The sequence below is a fragment of the Pogona vitticeps genome, chromosome 6 (assembly GCF_051106095.1).
Source record: "Pogona vitticeps strain Pit_001003342236 chromosome 6, PviZW2.1, whole genome shotgun sequence".
NCBI classification, from domain to species: Eukaryota; Metazoa; Chordata; class Lepidosauria; order Squamata; family Agamidae; genus Pogona; species Pogona vitticeps.
The window spans coordinates 32,367,385-32,379,784 of record NC_135788.1 but is presented as its reverse complement, the minus strand read 5'-3'; the positions used below and the strand labels follow the sequence as shown (position 1 = coordinate 32,379,784).

The following is a 12,400-nucleotide window of genomic DNA, read 5'->3' as shown; positions in this document are numbered from 1 at the left end:
CTTCTGCCCTAAAGCTGGGCACCTGGAATGTACAGACAATGACCCCCAGCTTTTCTGACTACAGCTTTTCTGACGACCTGCAGGAAATAGACGATGTGCGCAAGACAGCTGTCATTGACATGGAACTGAGTAGACTGCAGATGGACATTGTTGCCTTGCAAGAGATGAGACTGCCAGACTCGGGATCTGTGAAAGAAAAAACTTCTCATTCTTCTGCCAGGGAAAACCATCAAATGAGACCAGGGAATATGGTGTTGGCTTTGCAGTCAGAAATACTCTTCTGAGATCCATTGTTCCACCTACTGTGGGGAGTGAAATAATCCTGTCTCTGCAGCTCCACTCATCAGCAGGACTGGTCACCCTCATTAGTGCATATGCACCAACACTGCCATCCACTACAGAAGTGAAAGACAAATTCTATGACGATCTGGCAGCTGCTATAAAAAAGTCCCTGAAAGAGAGGACTGTTCATTCTCGGAGACTTTAACACTAGAGTTGGTGCTGATCACAATTCTTGGCCCACTTGTCTAGACCATTTTGGCATTGGAAAGATTAATGAAAATGGCCAACACTTGCTGGAGTTTTGCTGTTATTATGGTCTGTGTCAGCAACACATTCTTTAATACGAAGCTTCAACACAGAGTTTCCTGGAGACATCCAAGATCCAAGCATTGGCATCAGCTCGATTTGATCCTCACTAGATGTTCTAGCCTTCCTAGTATTATGATCACACGCAGCTACCAGAGTGCTGATTGTGATACTGATCATTCCCTGGTGTGTAGTTGAGTAAAACTGTGAACAAAGAGGTTGTATCACACGAAAAAGGAAGGAAGACCACGTATTGACATCAGCAAGCTTCATGATCAAAGAAAAGTGGAGGAATTTGCCCAAGCGCTTGAGGAAACCCTTTCAGGTCCAGATGATGCAAATGCACCTGAATGATGGGAACATTTCAAGAACGCTGTGAATAACACCGCCTTGTCCACTGTTGGCAAGAAGACCAAAAAGATGGCCGACTGGTTTGAAGCCCATTTGGAGGAGTTGATGCCAGCCATCGAGAATAAGAGGAGAGCTCTTGCAGCATGCAAAGCTTGTCCTAGCGAGTACAACTTGCAAGCTTCAGCTCTGCTCTCAGATACAGATAGCAGCAGACACACGTAACATCAAAGGAATGTATGACAGTATTAAGCAGGCTTTAGGTCCAATACAGAAGAAATCTGCTCCCTTGAAGTCTGCTACAGGTGTGATCATCCAGCACTGAGCACAGCAGATGGAACGCTGGGTGCAGCACTACTCTGAGCTATATTCCAGAAAGAATGTAGTAATTGAAGAAGCATTAAATAACATTGAGTGCCTGCCTGTCTTGGAAGAGTTGGACAGCAAACCAACCATAGCAGAAATAAAAGCGGCCTTGGTTTCCCTCCTCTGGCAAGGCACCTGGAATGGATAACATCCCTGTTGATGTGCTGAAGTGCTGTAAAGAGATCATCACCACCGAACTGTATGAAGTCTTTCGTCTTTGCTTGAGGGAATGTGGAATACCACAGGACATGAAGGATGCAAACATTGTCACATTGTACAAGAACAAAGGAGACAGGGTAACTCCAGTAACTACCGTGGCATCTCTCTTCTTAGCGTTGTAGGGAAGCTGCTTGCCTGTGTTGTGCTGAAGAGGCTCCAGATGCTTGCAGACAGTCTATCCAGAATCATAGTGTGGATTTCGAGCCAATAGATCCACCACTGACATGGTATTAAGCTTTACAATTTAGTAAAATTTCATAAAGTTAGCTAAGTGAGAGGAGAAAAGGGGGGGGGAAGACTGGTTCAGAACATAAAAAAGCTATCTAGCAGTCATGCCCTACAGCTCTCTGAAACTGATGTTCAAGTAACTGCCTCAGAATATACAGTGCACAGTGATCTCATCTGAACCTTCCCTAGTGCCCTGGCAATTTGATTATATACTAATATAATATTTTGTGGACAAGAATGAGTAAGACATACAGGATCTCTTGCGTTGTTGTTGTTTAGTCGTTTAGTCGTGTCCGACTCTTCGTGACCCCATGGACCAGAGCACGCCAGGCCCTCCTATCTTCCACTGCCTCCCGGAGTTGTGTCAAATTCACGTTGGTTGCTTCGCAGACACTGTCCAGCCATCTCATCCTCGGTCGTCCCCTTCTCCTCTTGCCGTCACACTTTCCTAACATCAAGGTTTTTTCCAAGGAGTCTTCTCTTCTCATGAGATGGCCAATGTACTGGAGCCTCAGCTTCAGGATCTGTCCTTCCAGTGAGCACTCAGGGTTGATTTCCTTTAGAATTGATAGGTTTGTTCTCCTTGCAGTCCAGGGGACTCTCAAGAGCCTCCTCCAGCACCACAATTCAAAGGCATCAATTCTTCGGCGGTCTGCCTTCTTTATGGTCCAGCTCTCACTTCCATACATCACGACCTAAATAAATACCAGTACTACATGTTCAGCACACATACAAACACCATTGCACTGAGCCAATGAACCCTGGTATGCGGTGGGAGTTGTGGGGAGGATGGACTTGTGAGGAGGATTTAAAACATTAAAGCCACTGCATACAATGGAGTCAAACCCTTTCCTGTTCTAGTACATCTCACTCTGAGGCGAGTCCCCTGTCTGGAGACCCAGGGAAGCAATGCAGTTCTTTGAGATGGTAGCTGATGCTCTGAGAAGCACCATGCCTTTTTCTGGGGGACATGAAAGTTGCACCTAAGTTCTGTTAACAGGCTCCCTTGAGCAACTAACTGGACTGTGTGTGAACAGAATGGTGGATTGGATTGGCCCTTGGGCGCATCTAACATGGTTCTTCTTATCTTTTTGGGTTCTTAAAGCTTAAAGTCAAGTGAAAAATACAGAGGGATCCAGATCTTGGCAGCAACCAGCCATGAATAACAAGTTATAAAGCTAGATAGGTACAAATAACAAATATTTACTGAATAAAGAAAAAAAATGTTGCTTGCAATTAATCTATTTTTATAATAACTGAAACATTACTAAGTTATGACCGAATGAGGAATATTTCTATTCCTTTGCAGTGTACCTGGTTTCTAATATCTAAGTTTCTTTTGCACTCTGACCAGCAGTTTGCAGTACTCTGATTTTTGAAAAAAAAATCTGAAAGCAACTCTATTAATTAGTTTTGAATAATGATCCAAGAGTTATTTTTTTAAAAAAATTGCAACTATAAAAGCAACTAACCACCAGGGCGGTAGAACTACCAATGGTAACCAAGTCACTTTTCAAGCTGTGGGCAAACCTTGGTTCCATGTTTCAGAACATCCCCTTCGATGCTCCAGCTGGATCTGTCACTTCTGAGCTTCCTGCTGACTGTGAACTCACAGGTCTGGACCTTTTATCTCACGGGGCAGAAAGCCATGAGTATAAAAGTACCATGAAGCTTCAGTTCTCTCCCCTGGCAACTAACTCAAGGATATTCTATTACATATGCAAGATAATAGGCTCATTTGAGGGGGGGGCTGTATGGGGGGGTGAAACAATTCTTAGAAAACCTTTCTTTTTTAACAGATGGAAAGATGGCACCTTTTATGTCACAAAACATATCTGCCTTATCCAAAATAAAACAATTTGACTCCAGGGCACACAGTGATTCCCTAGGCAGAGAGGAACTCAGCTGTTTACTTAAACACTGGGAGAGATAACCCTCTAGTTTACAAGAAAACATATGCAGAACGTATTCCGATACCAAAATGCATCAAATGCCATTGCTCATATGGAGCACTGTGTTCTTTGAATTATTAAAACAAAGTATTAATCTGTGCCAAGACGTGGCAAAAAAGCTAAATTTTTCATCAATTTCAAACGGTGTTATTGTTCTTTTACAATCAGAACTTGGAAAACCTTTTGGTTGAGGGAAGTTTACTCCCAGAATCCGTCAAGCATGCAGGGCCATTGGCTATGACGAATGGGGAATTCTGAGAGCTGCGATCCAAAAAGTAACTTTCCCAAGTGCTGCATATGACAGAACTGGAGCTCACAAACTTTGAAGCCATGCCCCAATTGGCAAAAGTTAAAACCAATTATCATTTCGCAAGCAACTGGTCTTGCAATAACAGGACCAATAAAAAGCACCCGGGGTTGGACTGGATTTCAAGAGGACTAGAATTTTTAAAGTGCACAATTGTGAGAGCCAGGTGAATAGTTGTGGAGATGATGATGATGATGGTGGTGATGATGATGATGATGATGAAGAAGAAGAAGAAGAAGAAGAAGAAGAAGAAGAAGAAGAAGAAGAAGAAGAACAACAACAACAACAACAACAACAACAACAACAACAACAACAACAACAACAACAACAACATTTTTCCAAAGATGGACCTATGGTCCATCACATTTGACTTCTAATGTATTGACTCTGCACTGGACCTGTCATGTTCTAGCTTAGTATTACCCAAGAACAGCCAAGCCAGTGAGCATTTGGGCACCTTGCTTGAATACATCTTCTCTTTTGATCTTGAAATCAGCCAGCGTTTCTTAGTAATCCCAGGGGATGAGGATGGGGCAATCAATTAAGTATGGCAGAGCTTGGAGAAGTTACTTTTCCAGATTGCAACTCTTGTGCTAGCTGGGACATCGTGGGAGCTGCAATCCTTATAAGTCTTCTAAGCTCTGGGGAACAGAGTTGCCAGATCTCAGAGCAGTGACAAAAATCTCAGGGTATTGCTGCACTTCTCCAGATCTTCAGGCAGGGAGACAAATCTCATGAAAAATGCTGCCAGAAGAAGAGGAATATTTACTGTGTGTGGTTGTTTTAATTCCAGAACACCCATCTCCTCCCTATGCTCTACTGGCACCACCAATCACAGTCAAAGTGCAACCATATTTGAAGGTGTCTTGAACATAAGGTATGCCCTTGAGATATCTGCAAGGACAATCCACACTGCCAGTCTCACACAGATACCCTCCCAACATCACGAGGATTTCCAGGAGCATCACAAGGCCCTACGACCCAGCTCTCAGGCTTTCCTTGAATAATTTGTGTGCACACCCATGAAATGCATACTGAAAATGGGGCAAGTGTTACCTAGTAGTAAAGTAGTAGCTCTTGATGGGTTGCTTGTGTCTTTTTGAGCATTACACCTGTTTTGTTGTGCTTGAGAGTTGTGTGCTTAGCTTCATAACGGGGAGGAAAGGAATGAGACAAGATCTTTATGCAAGATACATTTTTGCAATTATTACAGAAACCACAATGGTGTGTGTGTGTGTGTGTGTGTGTGTGTGTGTGTGTGTGTGTGTGTGTGTGTGTGTGTGTGTGTGTGTGTCTTTTTGGTCTTTTGCTAGGACTGAGGTCTTTGATGGGGGCTGGAGAACCTGTGAGTTGCTCTCTCAGTGGTTTGCCACTATGCCAGATTCAGAGATTAGTAATAAGTCACAATATACAACATATAATGGAACAGGAAAGAGAATAAATGTTCGCAGCTTTAAATGGGTCAAAACAGTCCCCATAGGGCTTAATATGCTTAACCCACAGCTACCAGGATGAGACATTTTAGTCACCGAGAGTCACATTTTGCTGCAGAATCCACACAAAACTCGACATAGTCATCAGAACCATTTTAAACAGTTGTCCCTAAAATTCATGCATCCGTATAAATTTGTTTGTTTACCATAGGCAAAGAGAAAACAAAAACAACAAATCTATTGCATTTACTTTTAGTATACTTTTCATGATGTCAACCACCCATTGTTTTCAACTTTAAATATTGTCTTTCCTTGTTGTAAGCCACCTTGGATCCTTTTCAAGGAGAAAGATGGGATATAAACAAACAAACAAACAAATAAATAAATATTTTCTCCTACCCAATATAAAGTATTAGGGCATACTGTTTTTAGGTGAACCATGATGCTGAGATGCAGAAGGGACTTCTTCTGAATTTCTCATCCTCAATACACTGAAATTCTCAGGGAGTCAGAAAATACCATGCAACTCACTCAGAGCATGATGGTTTGGTGTGAAAGAGTTCAGACAGTAAGATAATATATTGAAATAATGCAGACAATACAGATTTTTCAGCTTGAATGGGGGGGGGGGGGACAGAGCACTTTACTGGATAAACCTGTTATAGGTTTGGGGGAAACAAGCCAGATATTTGATATATATGTTTGTTAAAACCTTTGATTAATGTTCATAGGTACTCTAAAAATCTAGGTCTTTTTTACATTCACCCCCTTCAGGGAGGTGCATGGTCCAAATGAGGGCTTTTTGGAATCACTTCCCAATTCAGATCAATGGCCATCTATATACCCCCTTTTGATTATCTATGGTTGACTGAACTTCTTTTCTTCATCATTTGTACAACATCCAATTCAGGTTCTGTTCTGTAATTTAGGAACCTGTTTCCTGTGGTTTCTGTTGCAGAATTTCTGCCTAGCAGAAGTGCACAAATTCACAAATTAGATTAGCTTCAGGTTCCCCAGATTAGTCCACCCCCTTTCTCATCATCAGTCACTGTCTGAGGAGGGAGTTATTGAGCAGACTTCAACAGACTCTAGAGAGGGGGAAAGAACTGAGCAGAGAGGCAGGGCTCTCTTTGAATTCAGAGGCAGGAGGCAACTATCGGTTAGGGCTAGATAGAGTGACAGTCAGCCCAGCCCAGAAAGGCCCCTCCCAGCCACATCTTCTCCGGACAGCATGTGAGCTTGAAAAACTTTAACAATATCCCATCTCCATCCTGAAAGGCCAAGAGTACAACAATTATTTATAACTAGCAGTCTGGAATACATTCAACAAAATGTGTCTGGCTCCTGAAGATAAATGGAGAGAAAGATATCAGAGGTACTGTGGACAGTATTCATGGATTAGGACAGTCCCCCCCCTCGCCCGGTGTTCTCCAGATATGTTAGACTGGAACTCTCATCATTACCTGTCAACCTGGTCAATGAGTATACCAGGTGAGAATTATGGGATCTGTAGTCCTACCCATCTAGAGAGTATCAGAGGTGTGTAAACTAGGATAGGAGGTACCATTTATGTTCCACACCTGGTCTTGTTTCATCTTGCCTAAGAGCATTCGGGTCAGGCTGGCAGCCTAAGTAAACTGCTTAGTCAAATGGACTAAATTGCTCTTTCATAAAATGAAAGGAGGGAATATTAAGGCATGTAGATATAGAGAGGCAGCCAATTTCCTTTACCACAAGTGAGCCTTCTCAGCATCAGGAAAGGTATGTAGTGCAGCTGAGCTAAGAAGAGTTTCAGAGGACATTTTCCTGAGAAAACTTCTGAGATTTCCTTTTTCCCCACATCCTACAGAAAACAAAGGTCACTTCAAACAATTTTTGTCTGAATGAAGCCCACCAGTTTCTCTTTCTGACAGCCACCCTCTCACATAGTAGGTCTGGTCCACTGTGGTGGAAACATAGGATGGCTGAGCTACCTGTACAGATGCTGCTGCTGCTTAGGAATAGGGAAATAAAATACTGGCATTAACAGTGGGCATCACCCCAAATAAACTTTTTGAGAACCTCTCCTTGAGATGGGGTCTGCCCACAAGCAGGAGACTTGCAAGCTGGCTTTTGTGTAAGCTCTCAGGAGGAGATCATTTTCTGCATGCAACTCAGTGGTTTAAAATATTCCTTGAGTCTAACCTGAAAGGATTTGGTTTGTTTTGGAGACTAACAATTGGCTGACACCTGTGCTAAGTTACCTCAGAAAGTACTCCTGACCGTTCAGAACTAGACACCACCAATCCAAATGTTTCATTTTTTTCCTGATAGCAATGTGGTGGGACTAGACACCCAGTGTGCTTGGCTCAGCTTATCACTTTTAATATTACACTGTTCCTGAGGTTGACTGTGAACCAAGCATTTAGGAGGTGAGACAAGCTAAACTCCAGCACCAAACCCTTGGGACATCTAAACACCCCCCTTTTTTGTGGTTGTTTGCTTTTTTTGGTGAGGGCTCCACAAAGATTTTGGCAGAGGATTAATGAAACAAAGTATTAGAGTAGGCACCATTTGAGGCTTACCAGCCTATATGCAAGTAATTGAAACTTTTCACTAGGTGTTTTCCACAGTAGACAAATTTATATATGTATATGCACACACATATTTAATGTGGAATGGGTTTGGGTTATACAAAACCCATTTCACAGAAACAGTGCAAGATTGTGATTTTATGCTATTTCTGTGTTTGGTGTTAAGTTTCGATTTCAGGTGTGTTATGTCTGAATACAAAACCATCTCAACATGAGGTATATTCCCGGCCCACCCAGGAGTGCTTTTTTTAAGGGGAGGTGGAGGAAAGGAAGCACATTTTACACAGTTCGTGGTATGTTTGCAGTGCAGTGAAGGTATGTGCTAGTTATAACATTTGGAATGTTAAGTTTTGATAGTGGTCAGAGCAGAAATTACTTAGTCATTTTATTGTCTGCTTGGAACATTTTGAACTGTAGCCCTCACAAACTTAACCTGACATTCCCGGCCCCTTGCCCAGTTCCCAACATGTGTGACTTCATCGAGCACTTTTTCTGCACCAGGTAGGTCAAAACCTGAACTATGCAGCTGCAGGCATAGCAAACAGGATCTTAAAAAAAATCAGGTTTTGATACATGATTAGTCATGTTGTGTGAGCTCTTTTTCTTGCAGGAGGACAACAAGTGGAAAACAGCAGATCAGCAAAAACCCAGTACTTAGAAAAGCTGGTTTACAACTCCCAGAACCTCCCAGTTATCAAGGACTCTAAACATGCTGGCTAAATGATTCTGAGAGTCACAGTCTAGAGTCTGATGCTTCTTAATTTTCGGTCCCTAGAAGTTCTTGGACTAAAACTCCCAAAAGCCTTCACCAATAGCTGTGCTGGCCAGGATTTCTGGGAGTTGTACTCCAAATACATCTGGGTACCCAAAGTTGAGAACCACTGACCTAGAAAGTTAACTTTCCCAGGCTCTCAGTTATGCTCTGCAATCCTTTCAAAGCAGCTGCAGTGTTCAGTTGATGCATTGTTTTGTCCAGCCTTCCCTATCTTGAGGCTTAAGAATGGGTGAGAAATGAAATGTAACTTTCCAAAATGTGCAGATGTCCACATCTAGTTGACAGTGTTGTCCACTCCTTCAGACTTGTCCACAAAAGCTCACATTAAAATATAGTCTTTAAAGTGCCACAATGTTTTTGTCTTCTTTATCTTTTTCTTTTTCATTTGGTTTTGCCTTATATGCTAGCACAGACTGACACAGCTACCTCTTCTAAAACTACATTTATAGCTGAGAAACACCATTCTTAAAAAATGCATACCACACCACCTCATTCTACTTACACAACCCATAATATTTCTATGAAAATGGTTTCTGCTGAAACTCATCATTTGCATCTTTAAAATAAAGCAAGATACTTTTGTCTTAAGATGCACATACAGATTGTTTACATTTAGTGAATTGTTTACTCACATGCAAACCTATGTAGCTATAATCAGTCATTTAATTTAGTGATGAGCTGAAATGTTCATGGTTATTAGCTTTAATAAATTTAAACCCTCGTTTTTTGAGCCACGTGAGGTCTGAACTAAAAAAAATGTCCATTAATTCAGCAGGTCCCTATGCTCTCCCTTAGCACTGCACTTTTGAGTACCTACAGCAATATATTCTATCAGGAAAAAAATTGTGATCAGTTTCATTCATTGTTAATTTGACTGCTATGTGGTTGCACTCATTGATTTGCTTGAAGATGGTCCAATTGCTGCAGAATGCTGCTACCCAAGGTGTTGACAGCAGCAACAAGATGTAAGCAGACTGCATGAGCTCTGAGATCTATACAGTAGCTGTTACTGAACTGTCAGGCCTAATTCACATTTTAATACTAATGTACAACATCCTAAATGGATCAGGGCTTAAGGACTCAAAGGACTACATTCCACAACACTACCAAGACCAGCTGTGGAATCTCTACTTATGGTACCTTTCATGGCAGGGCCTTCTTGGTGGCAATGCCACAGCTATGATATTCCCTCCCAGGGGATAACCAGTTGTCCCCCATGCTGTGATTTAAGCACTAGCAGAAAACACATAGATCTGTATAGTATTTGAGTGGTACAGACAAATGTCTTACTGGTCATCTTTCTATTTCTGTCTACAGTTTAATAATACTATATTTTACTATATCTGTGATTTTAGAATTGCAGTCTAATGATAAATGTGTTTTATGAAGGTTGAGGGCTGTTTGTGAGGAATGGCAGTATAGAAATAAATTGACAAATACATGAGCAGTTTGAAGTAGGAAATTTGTCTGAATTGGAAGTGTATAGCTTAGTGAGTGGAGTCAGAGATTTGAATCCCCATTTTTCTTCATGGGCAAGGGCACAAGTGAGATCATCCAGAACACATGTGGATGGTAGAGTTAAGTGCCCAGTCGCCTAGGCAAGGACAGTCTTAGAGCGCTAGTACATGGAGGGATTAGAATCATAGAAGAGAATCATAGAATAATTGAGTTGGAAGGGGCCTACAAGGCCATCGAGTCCAACTCTCTACTCAATGCAGGAATCCAAATCAAAGCAGAGCTGACAGATGATTGTCCAATTTTCTCATGAATGCCTCCAGCGTGGTAGCACTCACCACCTCCTGAGGACATTGGTTTCATTGTTGTACTGCTCTAACAGTTAAAAGGTTTTCCCTGGTATTCAGCCTAAATATAGCTTCTTGTAGGTTAAGCCCATTATTACATGATTGGTAAACCACTTCTGAATACTTTATATCTATAAAAGTCTGGGAGAATCACCATAAATCGGAATTGACTTGATGGCTGATTCAGACAATTGGTTCGTATAGCCTAGTACAGTCAGCTCTCCATGGTTTCAAGAGTCTTTCCAAGCTCTACCTGAAGTTCTCTGATATAATGGTCTCCCACAGAAGTATTAACGAAGCCTGACCCTGGTTAGATTTCAAAATCAGACAAGAATATGTATGTTGAGGATAGTATTTTGGTAGACACAACACCACTGTGTGAAAAGCAATGTTGCATATACTGCATGGAACTAGGCTTCCGGCACAGAATCCTTATGGCAAGGTGGATGGGGGATGTGATGTTGCAAACAGGGTTGATAGGTTATGTTGTCTTCATTTCACTCATACAACCATTGCACTTCTGTAGTAGACTATCTAATGAAGACAGCAAAGTATCTTTTCATCTTGCAACTTTAACTTTGATTTTCAGGTTCTTTTTTAAAAATGAAGCTTGTATCCCATTCTTAAACAAGTTACATGGAAGTTAATGACATTGAAATTAGAGGGAATTACTTCCACCAAGGTTTGTTTAAGGCCAAGATGTAAGGCTGAGATTCCAAGAACATATGCCTGAAAATAAATTAGGGAAATCAATGAGCCCCAAAGAAATTCATATCATGGTACCAACTTTTTTTTCCCAAGACCTGCATATTCCTTAAATTTGAAAAGTCCTTTAATTGGTTCACAGGTTGAAAAAAGACAACACACTAATCCACACTCTTCATCGCTACTTTAGGCCCTTAATGAACAGATATTTTTTCTTGTAGGTGGCTGAGCAACATTTACACTGACTTTTTATTAAAAACCAATGAAGTCTCCAAACACAAACATAACAAGAGACCTCCCCCACTCCTTTTTTTAAAAAACTTTAAAGCAATTCCACTACAGGTCATGTCCATGGCTTTCAAGATTGCTGCTGTTCTAACTCATGTAGCATTAGCCTTTCACTTCTGTTCGGCATTTTCAGAAGGAAACCAGAACCAACCTGTATGCTGCAAGGTACTCCACATCTCCCATGGGGGGATTGAGGCCACCTGTCCAAGCAATATTTATATTATAACCTTCACCAGGGCCACTTCCAACCTAAAAGGAGAAGAGAAAGAGGGGGAAACGCCAGAGGGAGGGTGGAACAAAATGTGAGGGAAGGGAAACAAAAATAAGAAAACATACTAAAAATGCCCTTTGGAAACAAACATCAAACAGTATGTCAAATCAACCCACCGGCTTGACAAGGACTGTTCTGGGTTATGCACTTGTTCTCCCCGAGTCCCTTGGTCTCAGTGGACTATTTAGTAATCTAGTGCAATTTAAAGAACCAGTGGAGGATGAGAAAATTAGGGGCAATCATGCAATGCAATTACTTGATAAGATGCAAAAAAAATTATGGGGCTCTAAAGAAATAAACCTAACCTCATTTGGGGCTCCGCTGCCAGGGAAGAAGTTGCCTTCATCATAGCGATGGAGGGAGACATACAGGATGCTAGGGTCAGCATAAAAAGCCTGCTGTGTCCCGTTGCCATGGTGAACATCCTAAAGGGGAAAGAAAAACAGGTGACAAATGCAATCACGTCCAAACCAATGTGCCAAAAGAGAGCCCTTTTGCTTTCTCTTCTTCTCTTTCTCCCTCTCCCTCTCTTTGTCTTTCCCCAC

The 12,400-nt window shown here is 41.7% G+C and overlaps 1 protein-coding gene across 11 annotated transcripts in view; it reads right to left on the bottom strand.

Moving 5' to 3' along the window:
- Positions 1-12,400, bottom strand: part of HDAC9 (histone deacetylase 9) — a 546,236-nt gene that overhangs the window by 85,449 nt on the left and 448,387 nt on the right. For all 11 annotated transcript variants that reach the window (XM_073003276.2, XM_078377172.1, XM_078377173.1 and 8 more), the window contains 2 exons: positions 12,161-12,280; positions 11,736-11,833 (listed from right to left, as the gene is read on the bottom strand). In XM_073003276.2, coding sequence (XP_072859377.2) covers positions 11,736-11,833; positions 12,161-12,280 — 218 coding nt within the window. The remainder of the gene's footprint in view (positions 1-11,735; positions 11,834-12,160; positions 12,281-12,400) is intronic.